General features: G+C 38.6%; 1 protein-coding gene across 3 annotated transcripts in view; it reads right to left on the reverse strand.

Moving 5' to 3' along the window:
- Positions 1-21,587, reverse strand: part of XPO4 (exportin 4) — a 114,440-nt gene that overhangs the window by 59,325 nt on the left and 33,528 nt on the right. For all 3 annotated transcript variants that reach the window (XM_028531894.2, XM_036018407.1, XM_036018406.1), the window contains 2 exons: positions 15,200-15,316; positions 14,305-14,458 (listed from right to left, as the gene is read on the reverse strand). In XM_028531894.2, the coding sequence (XP_028387695.1) occupies positions 14,305-14,458; positions 15,200-15,316 (271 nt within the window). The remainder of the gene's footprint in view (positions 1-14,304; positions 14,459-15,199; positions 15,317-21,587) is intronic.

The raw sequence follows: 21,587 nt of genomic DNA on the forward strand, positions 1-21,587 counted from the left end.
ATATTTAAAATAATGTAAATAATTAGGACAATTCAAATTTTAATATAGTATTATCAATTATTTTTTATGGGTATAAGACCTCAAAATTCCATTCCTCCAGGTGATTCTCAATGTACAATATTAAAATAAAACAAAAAGCCCTGGCCAAGTGGCTCAGTTGGTTCAGGCATCATCTAGTAAACCAAAGGCTGAGGGTTCAATCCCTGGTCAGGGCACATATGGGAGGTAACCAATCGATGTTTCTCTCTCTCTCTCTCTCTCTCACACACATCAATAAACATATCCTTGGATGAGGGTTAAAAAACAAATAAAAATTTTTTAAAGTACCATGAAAATTCAGAAACCTAGGACTTTTTCTTTTGGTCAAGAGATCTTTAATTGAAACATTTTCCTGTGTAGTTCTTAACCAACCAGGCACTCCACTGCTCCACTGTTGATGGTATCCATGATGTCATGAATGTGGCAGCCATCGACATGGCAGCCCACAGACTGGGTCGTCTGCAGGATCTCTTAAATGGTCCCAGAGAGTTCTCTAGCTAAGTATCAGTGCCATATCTGTCAGACAATTTTGACAATCTCATCAAAAGTGATATTCCCGCCCTGGCTGGCATAGCTCAGTGGATTGAGCACAGGTTGGGAACCAAAGTGTCCCAGGTTCAATTCCCAGCCAGGGTACATTCCTGGGTTGCAGGCCAGAACCCCCAGCAACCGCACATTGAATCTTTCTCTTTCTCTTTCTCTCTCTCTCTCCCTCCCCCCTCCCTCCCTTCCCTCTCTAAAAATAAAATAAAATCTTTAAAAAAAAAAGGATTTTAAGATTTTTAAAAAAAAAGTGATATTCCCATTGTGCTTAATGTTTTTTTTGCTTCTTTCTGTCTTGTGGTGGTTCTCTGAGGGCTTTGATGATCACTGAAGAGACAGAAGGCACTACCTTAAACTGACCTTCCTGTTCTGAATGGTCAGTTTCACTGTAATCCTAGGCCCTTCCAATTACCGGTTGCTTTGGCGATGTCATCACAACCTTTTCTGGGGACAAACCCAGGGGGCTGATCTTGGGCACCAGAGTAGACATGGCAGCAACTTCCCACCAGCGCACCTCAGATATATGACTTTGATCTCCTTGGGGGTCAAACCTTAGAGGCAGCTGGTATGGGATGAATCCCAATTCAGGAAGACTGGACAAAGTTGCACCTATGCCTCCTTTAAGCTGAAAGCCAAAAGTTAGGACTTCTATTCTTAACACAGTATTTTTAAAAATGATATAAAGTTTGAATAAAGCAATAGTTTCTTTTAAAAACAACAGTTTTAAATAAAATAATAGTTTCTTTTTGAAAGCTTTCAAAAGTTGAAGTTTATAGTTCTACCTTCAAATGTCATAATATCTGGACATTGTATTGGCTTCATCTTTTTTATCCAAATATGTCACCAATGAAAGAAAAGTCTAACAATGAAGTGATTATTTAGTAATTAATCATTTATTATACCTATTATGTGCCTGTCATATTTTAGGATACTTGCAAGTTACAACATATTAACACAAGTTAAATAGTGATCATTTAAAAAATTTAGAGAGTTCCGGGCAAGATGAAGGCGTAGGCAGAAACATTTTGCTTCCTTGCACAACCAAAAGAAGGATAACAACCAACTTAAAAACAAAGAACACCCCAAACTGCCAGAAAATCATTTGCATGGAAATCCAACACCAAGGAGTTAAAGAAATATTCATCCAGACAGGCAGAGTGGAGCAGCCAGGGGGAAGGACCTGTGGCAAGGTGAAGGTTGGAAGACCAGGCAGGCAAAGTGGTAGACCACGAGGGTGATCCCACATTGGTGCACAGATAAGCTGGGAGGAACAATGGGGGAGCAAGACACCGTGAAACCCAGGATTTCAGTGTGGAGAAACTAAACACTCAAAACCCCTGGCTGTAAAAAGTCTGTGGGGGTTGTAACAGTGGAAGAAACTCCCAGTCTCACAGGAGAGTTAGTTGGAGAGACCCACAGGATCCTAAAACATACACAAACCCACCCACCTGGGAATCAGCATCTGAAAGGGCACAATCTGCTTGTGGGAAGCCAGGCAAGTGATGAGAAGTGAGGTAAGAGTAGAGCAAGTGGCACTGTTCCCTCACTGACCTTTCTCCCACATAGAGTACCACAGCAGAGCAAAGAGGGTTGCTCCGCCCTGGTGAATACCTAACGTTCCACTCCTTACCATCCAGCAGGTACCTGGAGTCAAAAGAAATATGGCCCAAATGAAAAAACATATCAAAACTCCAGGAAAAAAACTAAGAGACGAGGAGACAGCCAACCTGTGTGATGCAGAGTCAAAACACTGGTAATCAGGATGCTCACTGAAATGGTTAAGTATGGTCGCAAAATGAAGGAAGAAATGAAGGTTACACAAAGTGAAATAAAGCAAAATATACAGGGAACCAACAGTGTAAGGAAGGAAACCAGGACTCAAATCAACAGTATGGAACAAAAGGAAGAAATAAACATTCAACCATAACAAGAATGAAGAAACAAGAATGCAATAAACAAGGAACGGCTTAGGAACTTCTGGGACAACTTTAAACATTCCAACATCCAAATCATAGGGGTGCCAGAAGGAGAAGAAGAAGAGCAAGATATTGAAAACTTATTTGAACAAATAATAAAGGAAAACTTCCCCAATCTGGCAAAGGAAATAGACTTCTAGGAAGCCCAGGAAGTCCAGAGAGTCCCAAAGAAATTGGACGCAAGGATGAACACACCAAGGCACATCATAATTACATTAGCCAAGATTAAAGATAAGAGAATCTTAAAAGCAGCAAGAAAAAAGGTGAGAGTTACCTACAAAGGAGTTCCCATCAGACTGTCAGCTGATTTCTCAAAAGAAATCTTACAGAAAAGAAGGGGCTGGAAAGAAGTATCCAAAGTCATGAAAGGCAAGGACCTACATCCAAGATTACGCTACCCAGCAAAGCTGTCATTTAGAATAGAAGGGCAGATAAAGTGCTTCCCAGATAAGGTCAAGTTAGAGAAGTTCATCATCACCATCAAGCCCTTATTATAGGAAATGTTAGAGAAACATAAAAGAAATGGAAATTCAAAAACTATGAACAGTAAAATGACAACAAACTCACAAGTATCAACAACTGAACCTAAAAAACAAAAGCAAAAACTAAGCAAACAACTAGAACAGGAACAGAATCACAGAAATGGAGATCACATAGAAGGTTATCAGTGGGGAGGGAGAGGGGAGAGTAGGGGAAAAGGTACGGGGAATAAGAAGCATAAACAGTAGGTACAAAATAGACAGGGAGAGATTAAGAATCATATAGGAAATGGAGAAGCCAAAGAACATGTATGTACCACCCATGGACATGAACTAAGGGTGGGTGGGAATGCTGGAGGATTGGGGGGTACAGGGAGGAGGCAGATAAAGGGATGAAAAAAATTGGGACAACTGTAAGAGCAAAATCAATAACATATACTTAAAAAAAATTAAATCAGATTTTAAATCAAGAATTTTCTAGTAACCAGAGGGGAAGTGGGAGGGGATAATGGGGGGAAGGGTTTTCAGAAACATCTATAAAGAACACATGGACAAAACCAAGGGGGAGATGGAAGCAAGGGAAGGAGGTGGGAGGAAATGGTGGGGTGGGGGGAAATGCAGACAACTGTAATTGAACAACAATAAAATAATTAATTTTAAAAAAGAATTTTCTTAGACTATGGCTTTACACATTTTCCTAAAAAGAGCAATGAACTCAGGTAATTTATATACCAGAATTATTAATCTATAACAAATAAAGTAAAATTCAACAAGTAAGACAGGCGTGCAAAGGTACTTTCAGTCTTTTAATAATCCTAGGCCTTTTTTAAATTTGTCTTCAACATTTAATCTTACTTCAGTGTTCCATGTTTTCACCAAATCTAAACCATGACCATCCTATTGAGCTCTAAAATTTCCCATTTAGTAAAGCTTGTCACCTTCTGAGAAGTCAAAGGCATGTAAAATGTGGCACTTGCCCTGCTCTAGAGCTGGGACCAGAGACAAGCACACTCAGAAGACAGATATTAGTCACCCACTGGCTACTGACTCAGTGGATAAACCATATTTAGTCTCTGTCTCAAACAACACACCATATTACCAAAGTACATGCCTCTTAACATGAAAGGAAAATACATCTTTGGAAATACATGTGTTCTTACAATATGGAATGAGTTCTTCTTCATTTACTAACACCTTCAGTAAGGGTATCATTTGTGCTGGTGACCAACAGTAAAAAGACAATTAAATGAGTCATGCAATGCCTACAAACTGTCCTTGAGCACATATGGAGAGTCTGAAATTTTCCATTGCCTACTCTTAGTATGCACTTCACAATGCAGGCTTGTGGCCACAATGCACATTTTACAAAAGTAATAAATGATTTCTCCATCCTCCCATATTTTTTATGCTACCTCATTAGTAAAAACAAAGCTTCAGAAGCAAGTGAAGCCCAGTTTTCTTCTTAACAAAACACAAATCCCACGACCCCAGTCTTACAGATAGCACTTAATCCAAGTAACCAGAAGTCCTTTGAAATAAAGGAGAGCTGACCTCACCAGGATGTTTTCCCAAGCCTTACTTCCAAATAGTAATGCTGGCTTTACTGAAAATCCTAGTTTAGAGGAAGGCGTCTATATCCCACTACTATTTTATAATCCAGTTAGCCTTCCCCAAGAGACTGAGTTAAAAAAGTTATTTTTTTACCAAAACCAAATCAGATCCACAAAAATAGAATACCAATAAAAAGCAGTGTGACCAAACTAAAAATAGAAATATCACTGAAGCCAACATACCAACCATACCTGCCAAACATTCTTATTACAAAATGATATTGTCATTTATGATTAGCACTGCCAAAACCCTTAAGCATTTATGGACATCAGGTGAACCACTAGCTAAACAATATTAGCAGCATAAACAGACATCTAAGAGCTGAGATAATACCTCTGAAACATCTCACCTCAATAATTAAACAACAGATATCACTGAGCATCTATTACTATGTGCTAGATATTATGCAAGGTGCTAACAATTCAGCAAACAAAGCATGACCTGTGGCTTTGTGATCTCCCAAACCAGTGGGTTAACAGATACTACTCATCAGCTAACAAATGAAAACTTAAACCTGAAAAGTGAGCCAAGTAGAAGTAAAGCATATGTAACAAACATATGAGAAGTCACAACACAAGAAAACTGACCTGGTCTAGGGTACACAACTGAGGCTCAATTAGGAAGGGACTAAGCAAAGAAGAGGAGAAGGTGCCCGGGCAGAGACACTCCATGGGCAAAGGCACCAGGGTAGAAGAAAACAGGGCCTAGGGATGCAGTTCTAACTAGGAGAGTGAGCTTTGAGACAGACAGAGATAAGACCACCCAGGATCTCAGAGCCTATTTTAAAATAAGGATGACAGGCAACAGGGCATTGGTCAAGACAGTGATAGTTTCTTTGCAAAGCAATGACCTAAAACACAGTAAAAAACAGGTAGATTTCATTTCAGTCTTTTTTGAGAAAGTGAAATAGAGCACAATGGCTAAGGAATTAGCTCACTGGGCCAGGGTGATTTAAACAGCCACCAAATCCCAGGAGTTATATACTTTCTTCTACACCCAGGCTTAAAGGGGAGGATACTTTCATAAATCATCTTCTATACATATAAAACCTACATACAATAATTCTTTTAAAAAATAGTCTGCAGCCCTGACCAAGTGGTTCAGTTGGCTGGAGTATCAACTCCAGAACCAAAGGGTTGTGGGTTTGATTCTTGGTCAGGGCACATACAGAGGAAACCAATCAATGACTTGATCTCTACCTCCCCCACCCCGCCCACCTCTTTCTCTCTTGTCAATAAACATATCCTCAAGGTCAAAATTTGTAAAAAGGAAAGTTTGCAGATGATATCATGTATACAGAAAAAGCCTTAAATACAATAAAATAGTATTTGAGCTAATAAACAAGCTTAGCAAGATTACACAGTACAAGATCAACATTAAAAATTTCTTATTTCAACTTCCGGCCAAGATGGAGGTATAGGTAGACACACTGTGCCTCGTCACACAACCAAAATAAGGTCAGCAACAATTTAGAGACAATATAACAACCAGATCAGACAGAAAATTGATCTGAATGGAAATCGGACAACCAGGAAAATAGACGCATTCATCCAGACCTGTAGGAGGGGCAGAGTCGGGCAGCCAGGCGAAGGTTGCAGCATGGAGACTGGAGAGTGTTGGGACCCAGCGCTTCCAAGCGGTTGGACCCTGAGCCCACAATGGGCAGCTGGGAGGTGGCCAAGAGGTGGCAAACAGCAGACCCAGCGAGGCAGCAATTGTGAAGCAAGGCACTGTGCGCAACCCAGGATCACAGCACTGGGAAACAGAGCCTTGGGGCTCTGATTGAGGACACCTGTGGGGATTGAGGAGCAGAGAGGGACTCCCAGCCTGTCAAGAGAGGTTCTTGGAGGGTCCCACAGTGTGCACAAGCCCATCTACACAGGAACTGACACCAGAGGGGCCCGGTTTGCTCGGGGGAAGCAGGGGAAGGGACTGAGGTCCCATAGAGAGCAGAGCAAGCGCCATTGTTCCCTCTCAGACCCCACACCCACATACAATGTCACAACCCAGCGACTGGAGTACCCCACCCTGATGAACACCTAAGGCTCCGTCCCTCATATGTAACAGGCGCAACCAGACCAAAGGAAAAAATAAAATTAAATTTAAAAGATGGCTCAAACAGAATTAAAAGCCCCAGAGCCAGTTTTTTTTAAGCGACCGAGAGATAGCCAACCTATCAGATGCACAGTTCAAAGCACTGGTAATCAGGATGCTCACAGAATTGGTTGAATTTGGTCACAAATTAGATGAAAAAATGCAGGCTACGATAAGAGAAATGAAGGAAAATGCACAAGGAACCAATAGTGATGGGAAGGAAACTGGGACTCCAATCAATGGTGTGGACCAGAAGGAAGAAAAAAACAACCAACCAGAAAAGAATGAAGAAATAAGATTTCAAAAAAATGAGGAGAGGCTTAGGAACCTCCAGGACAACTTTAGACATTCCAACAGGTGAATTATAGGGATACCAGGAAAGGAAGAGGAAAAGCAACCAGTGGAAAACCTATTTGAACAAATAATAAAGGAGAACTTCCCCCATTTGGCAAAGGAAATAGACTTCCAGGAAGTCCAGGAAGCTCAGACTGTCCCAAAGAAGTTGGACCCAAGAAGGAATACACCAAGGCACATCATAATTACATTAGGCAAGGTAAAAATGAAGGAGAGAATCCTAGAAGCAGCAAGAGACAAGGAGACAGTAACCTACAAAGGAGTTCCCATCAGACTGTCAGCTGATTTCTCAAAAGATACCTTGCAAGCAAGAAGGGGATGGAAAGAAGTATTCCAAATCATGAAAGGCAAGGACCTACATCCAAGATTACTCTATCCAGCAAAGCTTTCATTTAGAATGGAAGGCAGATCAAGTGCCTCTCAGATAAGGTCAAGTTAAAGGAGTTCATCATCACCAAGCCCTTATTTTATGCAATGTTAAAGGGGCTTATCTAAGAAAAAGAAGATAAAGAACATGTATAGTAAAATGACAGTAAACCTACAATTATTAACAACCACACCTAAAACAAAAGCAAAAAGAAACTTAGTGAACAACTAGAACAAGAACAGAGCCATAGAAATGGAGATCACATGGAGTGTTAGCAACAGGGGAGTAGGAGGAGGAGAGAAGGGGAAAAGGTACGGAAAATAGGTAGCATAGATGGTAGGTAGAAAACAGACAGGGGTAGGGCAAGAATAGTATGGGAAATGTAGAAGCTAAAGAACTTATGACACATGGACATGAACTATAGCGGGGGAATGTGGGTGGGAGGGGGTGTGTAGGGTGGAGGGAAATGAAGGGGGGAATAGGACAACTGTAATAGCATAATTAATAAAATATATTAATTTTATTTATTTCTAAGCCATGATGGCTCTGTTGGTTGGAGCATCTCCTGATACACCGAAGTTGCAGGTTTGAGGTGTCCAGGTGAGGGTACATACAGAAATCAATCAATGAGCGCATGGGTGAGTGGAGCAAATTGATGTTTCTCCCTCAGAAAAAAATGTAAAAAAAAATTAATCAATAAATAATAAAATAAAATAACTTAAAAACGTTTTATTTCCCTGGCTGGCATAGCTCAGTGGACTGAGCACGGGCTGGGAACCAAAGTGTCCCAGGTTCAATTCCCAGCCAGGGTACATTCCTGGGTTGCAGGCCATAACCCCCAGCAACCGCACATTGATATTTCTTTCTTTCTTTCTTTCTCTCTCTCTCTCTCTCTCTCTCTCTCTCTCTCTCTCTCTCTCTCTCTCTCTCTCCCTCTCTCTCTCTCTCTCTCTCTCTCCCCCTCCCTTCCCTCCCTAAAAATAAATAACATCTTTTAAAAAAAAAAGTTTTATTTCTATACACTAGCAATGAATACTGCATTTTGCTATGCATTTTGTTCCCCATGTTTTTGTGCACATTATACGCAGGATTATGCCCATTATTATACCCACAGTGCATAATTATACTCATGTATAATGTACATCTTTATTTTTCCCTCAAATATTTGGGCAAAAAAAATGTGCTATACATGGCAAAAAAAAGTCCTAAACTTCTGCCCTGAAAACAGTGTTGAAAAAAATTAAAGATCTAAATGAATGGTAAGACTCTATGTTCATGGATCAAAAACTTAACATTGTCAACATCACAAGACTCCTGAACTGATCTATGCCTCAACACAATCACCTGTGCAGGTGATTTTTTTTTTTTTTGCATAAATAGATTCTAAATTTCATATGGAAATGCAAAGAACGCAGAAAAGAAAAAATAATCTTTAAAAAGAGCAAAGTTGAAGGACTCATGCTTCCTGATTTCAAAACTTACTACAAGGCTTCAGTAATCATGACAGTGTGGCACTGGCATAAAGTCAGATCAATGAAACAGGATTCAGAAACAAGAAATACACTGGTGTATTTATACTCAGGTGATTTTACACAGGTTGAACCCTTACTTTATACCATATACAAAAATTAAATGGGTGATAGAACTAATGTAAGAGTTAAAACTATAAAACTCTTAGAAAAAAATATAAGATTAAATTTTTGTGACCTTAAGGTCAAGAACAAAGTTGTAAAATTGATACAATTCAATTTACTGTAAAGCCACAGTAATCAAGATGGTGTAGTGCTGGTGAAAGAATAGACAAATAGATTCTGTGAAACAGAACAGAGAGCCCAGAAATAGACTCATATAAATGTAGTCAAAGGATCTTTTGATAAAAAAGCAAAGGCAATATAGTGCAGAAATGACAATCTTTTCCATTTTATTTTAATCCTCACATGAGGATATGTTCATTGATTTTAGAAAGAGAGGGAATGACAAAAGGAGGGAGGGAAACATCGATATGAGAAAGAAACTTCGATTAGTTGTATCTTATATGCACCCTGACCAGGAAATCGAACCCGCAACCTTTTTTTTGGTGTATGGACAATGCTCTAACCCACCCAGCCAGGGCAGAAATGACAGTCTTTTCAATAAATGGTGCTGAAACAACTGGACATCCACATGCAAAAAAAAAGACTATCTAGACATAGACCTCGTACTTTTCACAAATATAAACTCAAAATAGATCACGACCTAAACGTAAAATGCCAAAATTTATAATATTCCTAAAATATAGGAGAAAAACTAGGTGGCTAATGGTTTGGCAATGACTTTTAGATATAATACAAAAGGTATGATCCATGAAAAAAAGAAATTAGATGAAATTCATTAAAATTAAAAACTTGCTCTGTGGAAGACAAGGTCAAGAAAATGAGATGATATACTGAAGACTGGGAGAAAATATTTGCAGAATATACTTCTGACAAAAGACTTACCCAAAATATACAACGAACCCTTAAAATTCAACAATAAGAAAACAAACAGCCTGATTAAAAAAATGGGCCAAAGACCTTGACAGACACCTCACCAAAGAAGATATACAGATGCAAAAAAGCAATTAAAAAGATGGTCCTCGCCATATGTCATCAGGGAAATATAAATTCAAGTAAGACGCCACTACACACCTATTAAAATGTCCGAAATCCAGAACACTGACAGCACCAAGTACTGATGAGGAAGTAGAGCAACAGGAACTCTCATCCACTGCTGGTGGAAATACAAAATGATACAGTCACTTTAGAAATATTTGGCAATTTCCTACAAAACTAAAATACTCGTCTGTGATCCTTGGTATGTATTGACCTAAAGGAGAGGAGTCAAAAATTTATGTTCACACAAAAACTACACATGGATGTTTCATCATAACTGCCAAAACTTGAATGCAATCAGGATGTCCTTCCATAGTTAAATGCATAACTATTATCCAGACAATGGAATATTATTCAGTGATTAAAAAAAGAAAAAGGAGCTATCAAGTCCTGAAGAGACATGGAGAAACTTTAAAAGCATGAAAGTGGAAAAAAGCCAATTTGAAAGACTACATATCATCTGATTCTAACTAGGAAAAGATAAAACTATGGAAACAGATTAAAGGTCAGTAGTCGCCATGTGTTTGGGGGCAGGAAAAACTAAGCAGACACCTTCTTAACCAAGCCATCAATGTGGATACTCCCTCAATGAGACAGGGTAACACAATGTGCCTCCTGACATAAAGTACTGTGAAGGAGACAATGTCATTACTGTGATATGGTCTTACAAAAAAAGTGAGTAACCTGAGTCTAATCACAGGGAAACATCACACAGACCCAAATTAAGGGACTTTTTAAAATCCTCACCCAGGGACATACTTACTGACTTTAGAGAGAAGGGAAACGAGGGAGAAAGAGAAGAAGAGAAACACCAATCAGTTGCCTCTTTTGTGCACACTGACCTGGGGCCAAACCCGCAACCTAGGTATGTGCCCTGACCAGGGTTCGAACTATGCCCCAACCAACTGAGCCACACCAGCCAGGGTAAGGGACATTTTTAAAGAATTGACTTACATTCTTCAAATATGTCAAATTCATGAAAGACAAAACTGAGGAATTGTTCCAGATCAAAGATGACTTAGGACAACTAAATACAATGTACTGAATATAGCTAAAAAGGATATTACTGAGACAACTGACAACTTGAATAAGGACTGTAAATCCAATAATATTATATCAACATTTAATTTCTTGATTTTGAAAACTGTACTATAGTTTTTCAAGACATTCTATAAGAACCACAGATTTCAAAATTCTTAATCACAGGAAAACCCACAGGGAAGTATTCAGAGGTAAAGGGGTATAACACCTGCAACGGTTCTCAAATGGTTCAGGAAGAAGAAGAATGTGTTTAAATATATACATAAAAGTATATGAGTACAAACGTGTGTGTGGGGGGAAGAAAAATAAATGGGACGAAATGTGAGTATCAGTAAATCTTGGTAAAGAGCATATGACAATTCTTTGAACTACTTTTATAGTATTTCTGTATGTTTAAAATTACATCAAAATAAAAAGATCCAAAAAAAGAAAGCTGATTACAAAAAATTATAAATTACAGATAAGGATTGATATTGATAATTTAATATAGCTTCATTTATCATGATACCATTCTAAATGATCACATATATTTGATTAAAAAATATTCATTATTTTATAAGGCCTACCTACTATTAATCTGTCTATCCTAAAAGAGAAACATTTTTAAAGCCATCAACAGAATACAGGGTGGAGCAAAAGTGAGTTTACAGTGGTTTGTATGGAATATAATAACTAATAAATAGTTTTTAACACAAAAATAAACTGTGTCTTACACAGTTTAAAAGATAAATTGAAAACCTACTTTTGCTTCACCCTGTATACATTAAGTTAAATTTGATCATTAGACCCTCTACAAGGTACAAAGCTAAATAGTTATTCGATTTTCCCCCCACTGATTGAATAAATCTCCAAATAACTGCTAAAATTAGAAATTATACCAGACGGAGCTGGAATTTTTGAAACTAATTTTCTTAATTTACCCTGAAAATGTGACTTAGTTTAATTCCACTGCCACGTTCCTTCTCCTACACTTAAAGGAGCTAATTAACCCACTTAGGGAAGGACTCAGTCGCTCACCCATGGCTCAGCAATCTAGCAAACGGCTGCTATGTGATACCACAGTCATGTCAAAACTCACTGCAATCAGGAAGCGGAATATCCCAAGTCAAGATGCAGAGCTACTTACTTCTCTTCACACAAGGAGTTACTTCCTTTTTAGTTAACATTGTTCCTGTGGTTATAATTTTTAGATGACAGGTTTTCCAAAGCTTTATCTAAACACTTTGTAAAAATATCTTACCTTTAGAAAAACTGTATTCAAACTCCAGAACACTGTTTTCATTTACAAAATAGTCACACTTCAGTCAACTACCTTTTGCCCTTAAGCACAGAGTTTAAAATTGGCTACAATAAGCCCTGGCTGGTGTAGCTCAGTGGATTGAGCGCGGGCTGCAAACCAAAGCATCACAGGTTCGATTCCCAGTCAGGGCACATGCCTGGGTTGCAGACCACGGCCCCCAGCAACCCCACATTGATGTTTCTCTCTCTCTCTCTCTTTTTCCCTCTCTTCCCTCTCTAAAAATAAATAAAATCTTTAAAAATTTTTTTAAAATAAAATAAAATAAAATTGGCTATAATGTGTGCGTTGTGACTTTTGTGGATTTTCCCTACATATATAATTAATATTTTGATAGCGCCACATGGCCTGTTACTTTATAAACCTGTCTCAAAGTTTTTCAACATCTTTTTATTAATAAACACTGAAGCAAAGATTATACTACAACATCCAAAAGGGAATTTTTTTAAAAGTGCACATAAGAATTCTTATGTGCTTCTTAACAACCAAAATAAGTAATGAAGCTATAAAAATTGATTGCTAAGAGAAAGGTGATTAGAGACAAAGGATAAATGGAAAAAGTGATAACCCTCCTGTAAGCTCTGCCCACAGAGCAGCAGTTCACTGTAACTGCCTTTGGGACAGGGCTGTTAAAGACATCTAGAACAGATGAAGTTAAACTTACTGTAATTTCCTGTACCAAAGGGAATGTGTCAGATCAAGAAAAAAGAGCATATGCAGGTAGCTAGCATATGCATGAACTTCTTTATTTAAGGAGACTATTAGGAGCTCAACAAATAGTGGCTAACTCCTGAGTGTGAGAAATGTATTGTTTCATTTAATCCACATCTCCATTTTACATTTGGAAAAACTGAGACTCAGAGAAGTTAAGTAATTTGCCTTTGATCAGCTGAAATTGAACCTAGATGCACACGGCACAGCCTTCAATCTCTATCAATGGGCAAAAGTGCTCTGGAAGAACAAACTGTAAACTTTAAACTAAGGAGGTGCTTTCCAAAATACAAACTTCCCCACTTCAGTAACTGATAAAAAAGCAAATATTTTTATTTGTAACCTAACCCACTTAAATTGCTTTTGTACTACTTATAAATAATTTGCTAGGAATAAAATTTTTTATATTTTTATATTGGAAAAGATCTTCGAAGAATAAACATTACTACCTTATTACCTACACTTGTATACTGTCACCATAAAGATCAAGTTAGAGAACACCAAACTACCCTTAAGGAAAGTCATTCAAAAAATCCAAGGGGCAGCAGGGTGGGTGAAGGTGGAAGAGGGTACAGAGGGATAAATGATAATGAAAAAAATACAATAAAAAAATGTAAAAAAAAAATTCCATGTCATTACATTGTACTAGCAGAAAACAACTCAGTTGCCTGATGGAAATGTACTTCCTATCTTTCTCTTTTTTCTGCCTAAGAGTTATTGCTCTTCTTTAGGGAGCAAGAGTCCCAACATCCAGCCAAGTTTTCCATTTGATCCCCTAAGTAGTCCACTGCACTGTGTATTATAAAATAAAAGAATTGCACTTCTAAAAACACTTGTATTCTGCCCTGGCTGGTGTGGTTCAGTGGACTGAGTGCCAGCCTGAGAATCAAAGGGTGGCCAATTCAATTCCCAGTCAGGGCACAGGCCTGGGTTGCAGGCCAGGTCTCCAGTGCAGGGGGTTGTTAGAGGCAACCACACATTGATATTTCTCTCCCTCTCTTTCTCCCTCCCTCCCCCTCTCTCTAAAATAAATAAGTAAATACAATCTTTAAATAATAAAAAATAAAATAAAAACACTTGTTTTCTTTCAACATGTTTTATAAACCACAGAGACAGGGTACTTTCAGATATAATTGGCATCTATTACGTCGTTAAAGGATATGATTTGGAGGAAGAAAGTTCCAGCTCAAGACCTGATTGGCAAGCGCAAGGTAGCGCTGAAATACTGAGGACATCTGAGCACTGAGGTTTTCCCGCCTGCTGAACTCCTGCAGAACTTCCACTGTCAACATGAAGATCTGACGAAGGTCTTCTTCCTGCAGTGAGTAAGTCACAAGTATTTTTATGTCAAAGGCTTATTCAAAATGCATTCTCTTTTAGAACCATAAAAGAAAAAAAAAACACAAAGCAAAAACCTTAATATTTTCAATGGAAAACACTATTTCTTTAGGAACATTTTCCATTTTCAGGCCTGCTCATAATTTTCACCCCAGTGAACTTTCAAATGACATCAGTTTGAACACATTTACTGTGACATGAGGGCTATTCTGTGGAGAGGAGAATATCTGACAACTAGACAGAGCTGGAGGGGTCAGTTGATCTAGTGCAGGCCCCTTGGATTTAAGCCAGTGCCTTCATATAACATACTTCAGAGCCAAACAATACACACAAGACAAAGAGCCCACACCATCTGCAATAACATTTTAAATACACAGCCCTCGTGGGCATTCTGCCAGGCCTATTTTTAAGGCCAGCAAAATCCCACCAATTGAAGCAATGTTATCTAAACACTGTATGAACAAAATAAACTAAGAATCTTTATAGTACTATTTCCTATTTGTTCTGTCTTTAGACTATCATTAAACAAGTATCTTTAAATTGTCATTTATGTTCACCAAACCTATCACTTTATTATATCCTATAAAATCACAACACAAACCTTCAGGAGTAGGCTGTCACTCAACCAGATGAAATAAATGTCCACACTGCACTGGGAACAGACTGTATAAAAAGTGAACAATCTGATCATTGAAACATAAGAACAAATATACCAATACCTGAAAAACTCTTTTGCAGTTACCATGGAATTCCATACTCAGTCCAATGTTGCTAGTTTTACTTGAACTTGAGAATTCACTCAATAGGGCAGTCAGAATAGAACAGGCCAGAGTTTGCTATAATTATTGGATAAGAAATAATTAAGAGGCATTATTTTTCTAATGCTTTGTTCAAACATAATGAAACATTTTCTATGTTTAGATCTTCCGGTCAGAAATTCAGATGAACAGAATAATGATCAGCTCTGCTTTCCTAGTGGCCTAGTAATTGTTAGCAGTTCCTTCTTAATTCCAGTTACCCAAATCCATCTAAGACTTGAACTCAGGTCATACTCCTAACTCCATCATAGAGTGCAAGTGATATTTTAGTACAATCAATGTTTAATTCATTGTATCATTTAATTCACACAACAATCCACACCCCATTTTACCTTTGAAAGAAGTGGGATTCAGAGACATAAAGAGTGAAGGATAGCTGAGATTGAGCCCAGGTCTGTCTATGCTCAGATAAGGGTAAAATGTACTTCCAAACAGATGAAAAATAAAAAGTTTATAGTCTCCAAAATATTAACCAGGTAGTACTCGAAAGTTCTTCAAATTGAAAATGAAGATTTCCCTTCTCAATAGCTCTATCCAACAGGCACCTAATATCAATTCATCATTTCTATTCACAGACTATTTAGAGTCAAGGTGCTATGGATGAAGAGGATACAAATTATTTGGGCACATTTCCAGGAGTTAAAAAGAAATATGCTCACTACCTCTGAACAACCAAAGATTAAAGTCAAGATGATACTATTTATGCAAGCTTACACAACAGCTGAACAGTCATCCCACCCACCAACTGCCACATCTTTGTTCAGAAATGCTTCTGATGTCAGTACCTTAACCATAGAGATGCTTATCTTGGCAAATCTTAGCAAACATACATAAAACCAAATTCCCAAAGATTGCCATCAGTTTGCTAATAGTTGAAGCTGAATGACAGTTACATGAGTGACCAATAAAATATACCATTTTGTATATTTTTGCATATCTGAAATTTTCCTCTAAAACTACAAAAATTAAATTCTTATTTGCTTCAATCTCAACTTTGTAATTTTACCTCAAAATGTACATTTAATATAAAAATGTCCTCTCTTCCACAAATGGTCAAGAGAAGCATACAATTCAAGTTTAACTGCCTTTGCATGGCCCCAGGCACGTGGAGGAAAAAACTGGTCTAAGGAACCAGGCACTGAGGAGCCTCTTATGAAGAAAACAGTTCATTACATTTCATTTTATAGTTTAAAGGGATCTTAGAAACTCATCAAGTACAATCCCTTCATTTTTTTTAGTTAACAAAAATGTAATTAAAAATGAGTTTCTTTTAAAATGGTATATTAATGATTATAATGCCACCAATCAAAACTTCACAGATACATTAAAATAACAATGGGATCAACTATGGACGTAGTTTTTAAATACAGCTGGGCTTTAGTGAGCAGAACAGGCATTAAATTCAAATTAATAAAATTCAAAGGGAAAAGTTAACTCATAAGGATCTAACACAATGTATTACAACCTCCTGTTATTCTGAAAATAAGTTTTAGTATCCTACATTTTTATGTCATTTAGCTTTAGCTTTCCTCCTGTCCTTTCTAAATATCTCACTGAATAGAATATTATAAACCCAGAGTACTCATTCTCATAAATAATTATCTATAATAGTTTTGCACAAATAATTTACAACTTGCCACAAAGTTTTTTAGTTACCAAATTATATTCACCACAAAGCGGCATGTTTGTTTTTTTAACTACGCTCACATTCAGATTTTCAGTAACACAACTCTACTGACTGAAACCTGTACTGCCCTGACCAGATAGCTCAGTTGGTTATAGAGCCTTGTCCCCATTAGTCAAAGTTGTGGGTTCAGTTCTGGTCAGGGCACATATAAGAAGCTACCAATGAATGCATAAGTGGAACAACAAATCGATGTTTGACTCTCTCACTCAAGTCAAGAAATTTGAAAAACAAAAATTTTTTTTAAAGAACCCTGAGCCCTAGTTGGTGTAGCTCAGTGGGTTGAGTGCCTGCCCATGAACCAGAGGGTCGCCAGTTCGATTCCCAGTCAGGGCAGATGCCTGGGTTATGGGCCGGATCCCCAGTGGGTGAGATTGGCAGGGTGGGAGTGGGGGGGGGGCAATCACACATTGATCTTTCTCTCCCTCTCCTTCTCCCTCCCGTCCCCTCTCTCTAAAAATAAATAAATAAAACATTTTAAATAAATAAATAAACAAACGAGCCCTGACTAGTGTGGCTCAGTTGGTTGGAGCATCCTTCCATAAACCTAAAGGTCATGGGTTCAATTCCCAATTAGGGCACATACCTAGGTTGCAGGTTCAATCCCTGGTGGGGTCTCATATGGAAAGTAATTGATCCATGTTTTTCTCTCACCTTGAAGTTTCTCCCTCTCTCTACCCCTCTCTCTAAAATAAATAAGCATGTCATCATCAATAAGCAAGCACGTCCTCGAATGAGGGAAGGGAGGGAGGAAGATGCACTCACAACAAAGCTTTACTTTTGTGTGAAAAAAACACTTCCTAAGATTACATGTATGTGTTGTAGTCAAGACGCCAAAAAATGGGTAAAGGAAAAGAGCAGTAGCAATGAAACGTAAGACCCTTTTTAAAGTTAAGACTGCTAAGAAAAACTCAAGACTTTTCAAAGTGTCTCCTTTACCTAAAAATTTTATCAAACATACAAGGAACCCTCAATGGAATGAGATTTCTTTTGAGGTGTAGCAATAAAGACATCCCTCCAAAATAGCAACCATTCACTTTAAGTACTAATTCACCCATGAAAGAAAGTATTTTTTTTTAAGTTCTGGCCAAGACAGGCGTGCAGGTAGAAACCCTTCACTTCCTCACACAACAAAAAGGAGGACAACAACCAGTCTGAGATCAATAAACAACCAAAAGCGCCAGAAAATCAAACTGCATGAAATTCCAACAATCAAGGAATTAAAGGAAAAATCAACCCGAACAACCAGACCAGTAAGGCGGTGGGTGGCCAGCCAACTCAGAAAAACCTCCAAGATGCATGGATATTGGGGATGGGGCTGGCTGCCCAGCTCAGCAGGCTGCACAAGGGGCTGACTTAAGGAGACTCAGAGGTGGCTGTGGGCTACGACTGGGGTTGTCATGGTAGGAGAAGCTCCCAGTCTCACAGGACAGTCTGTTGAAAAGTGCACTAGACCCTGGCTGGCATAGCTCAGTGGATTGAGCGCGGGCTGCGAACCAAAGTGTCCCAGGTTCGATTCCCAGCCAGGGTACATTCCTGGGTTGCAGGCCAGAACCCCCAGCAACCGCACATTGAATCAATCTTCCTATCCTCCTCCCTCCTTCCTTCCTCCTTCCTCCTTCCTTCCTGCCTTCCTCCTTCCTTTCCTTCCTTCCTTCCTTCCTTCCTTTCTTCCTTCCTTCTTTCCTCTTTCTCTCTCTCTCTCCCCCCGCCCCCTACTTCTGTCTCTAAAAAATAAATAAATAAAATCTTTAAAAAAAAAAGTGCGCTAGAAATGAGCAGGCAAGCCACACCGTTCCCTTTCTGGCTCCTCCCCCCATATGCAGCACCACTGCGAAGCAAAGTGGGTTGCCCTGCCCAAGTGAATACCTAAGGCCCCATCCCCTTACAACCTATCAGCTACGCCAAGACAAAGAAATATGACCCAAATGAAAGAAGAGAGTAGAGCCTCAGAAAGAGACCTAAGCGAGGAGGAGATTGCCAATCTATCTGATGGAGAATTTAAAGCCCCGGTAATCACAATGCTCACAGATCTGATTGAGCTTTGTTGAAAAATGAAAGAACAAATGAAGGACACCCAAAGTGAAATAAAGCAGAATGTTCAGGGAACCAACAGTGATGGGAAGGAAACCAGGACTCAAAGCAACAATTTGGAACAAAAGGAATAAATAAACATCCATTCAGATCAAAATGAAGAAACAAGAATTCAAAAAAGTGAAGAGACTCTTACAAACCTCTGGGACAATCTGAAACATTCTGACATCCAAATTATAGGGGTGCCAGAAGGAGAAGAACAAGAGCAAGAAACTGAAAACTTATTTGAACAAATAATGAAGAAAACTTCCCCAATCTGGCAAAGGAAACAGACTTCCAGGAAGCCCAGGCGTTCAGAGAGTCCCAAGTTGGACCCAAAGAGTAACACACCAAGGCACATCATCAAGTTACCCAAGTTTAAAGACAAGGAGAGGATCTTAAAAGCAAACAGAAAAGGAAAGTTACCTACAGAGGAGTTCCCATTAGACTATCAGCTGATTTCTCAAAAGAAACCTTGCAGGCAAGAAGGGGCTGCAAAGAAGTATCTGAAGCCATGAAAGGCAAGGACCTACATCCAAGATTATATCCAGCAAAGCTATCATTTAGAATGGAAGGGCAGATCAAGTGCTTCCCAGATAAGGTCAAGTTAAAGGCCTCCTCACTACCAAACCCTTATTATATGAAATGTTACAGGGAATTATCTAAGAAAAAGAAGATAAAAAACATGTACAGTAAAATGACAGCAAACTCACAACTATCAACAAATGAACCTAGTAAGAAAAGAAAAACAATGGAAACAAAAACTAAGCAAACAACCAGAACAGGAACAGAAATCAGAGAAATATATATCACCTGGAAGGATTTCAGTGGGATGGGGGAAGGGGGGAATGGAGGGGAAAGGTACAGGGAAGAAGTATAGTAGGTAGGCATAGGGAGAGATAAAAAATGTATGGGAAACAGAGGACTCAAAGAACTTATATGTACAACCCATGGATGTGGACTAAGATGGGGGGAATGCTGGAGGGTTGCAGGGACAGGGTGGAGGGGGAATAGAGGGGGGAAAATGGGAAAAACTGTAATAGCATAATCAATAAAAAATATTCTTTTAAAAAAGAAAGTAGTTTTTTTATTCTCACCGAAGGACAAGCTCATCAATTTTAGAGGGAGAGAAACATCAATCGGCTGCCTCTCACACCTGCCCTGACCAGGGACAAAACCTGCAGCCGAGTCGTGTGCTACAACCGGGAACAGAATACATGACCCTTTGGTCCACAGGACAGCGCTCCAACTGAGCCACACAGGCCAGAGCAAGAAAGTACATTCTTAATCCATGATAATCAAAACAAAACACTGTCTTACTACAAACTTAGCTCTCTAAACATTTTGTTTTTAAATAACATTTTCTTTCTGCAAAAATAATGTATCTTCATCTATTAAAAAAAATCGGGAAAGTACAGAAAAGCACAAAGGGAATAAAACTGCCCACACTCCTACCACCCAAAAGCTATTACTCTTAACATTTGTTCACAGCTTCCCAATATGTTAACGCACAGGTAACATTACATACACACCATTACCATGAACCCAGATGTCCTGTTCTGTGTTCCCCTCTTTCCTCTTTATAATTATGAAATAAAACCATAAATTTTTAAAGCAACTGTGTTCTTTTCAAATTTACCACTCAAAGATTTAAGAAATACAAGAGAATAAATTGTGCAACATGGTTAGAGTTGTCACCAGAAATCAAATATTCTGGTTTCAATGTACCTCACATTACTAGCTTTCAAAGAACTAAGTAAGAGATTTTCATCATTAAATGACACCAAATAGTTTAATCACTCCTTAACTTGGAAGCCCTGAAAGGACTTGAGAGTAGTACCATAAATATTAATCATACTATACCACTAATGCTCAAAGGCGCCAAGAGAACAGAAATTCCTGGAGAATAAAAAATGACTGAGTATTGATTGTGCATCAAAAGAGCAAAGCACCTCTGCACGTATCAACAGAGTATTCCCTCCTATTCATAAAGGAGTTAAACACATCACAATGCATATAAGACTCATTTCCCAATGTGTTCACTCATTTTCAGTATTTAATTATCAATTAAATTAAATCTCATTAAAATAAAGTTACTTTCACAGTAGGTACATTATAATGACAATAGCTCATTACAGCAAACTAAAGCTATACTAAAATGTACAGCTTTATACATTTTACTGCAGCAAACAGCAAACTAAAATGTTATCCTAAAAACAGAAAAGGGGACAGCTCCTTCTCAGGAGGGAGGGAAGAAGGGAGGGAAAGGGAGAGAAAGGGGAAGCACCCAATCCACCTATGTGAGGTCACAAGTGTTTGTTTTTCTTATCCTGTAGAAGGTTCCCCTATGCTTGCTTTAGACTTGTAAACCCTAAATGGTTAGCCCAAGTGCATTACCTCTGAACCCCACAGCGATCAGTACTGTCAAGCACTGTCTCTCTGCCCTGTCACAGTCAGGGCTAGCTAATATTTCTGTACTGGATACAGTAAATCTGATACTCAAGTGAGTCAAAAACAAAAGCTTTTCTAAAT

The sequence above is a fragment of the Phyllostomus discolor genome, chromosome 2, assembly GCF_004126475.2.
Source record: "Phyllostomus discolor isolate MPI-MPIP mPhyDis1 chromosome 2, mPhyDis1.pri.v3, whole genome shotgun sequence".
Lineage (NCBI taxonomy): Eukaryota > Metazoa > Chordata > Mammalia > Chiroptera > Phyllostomidae > Phyllostomus > Phyllostomus discolor.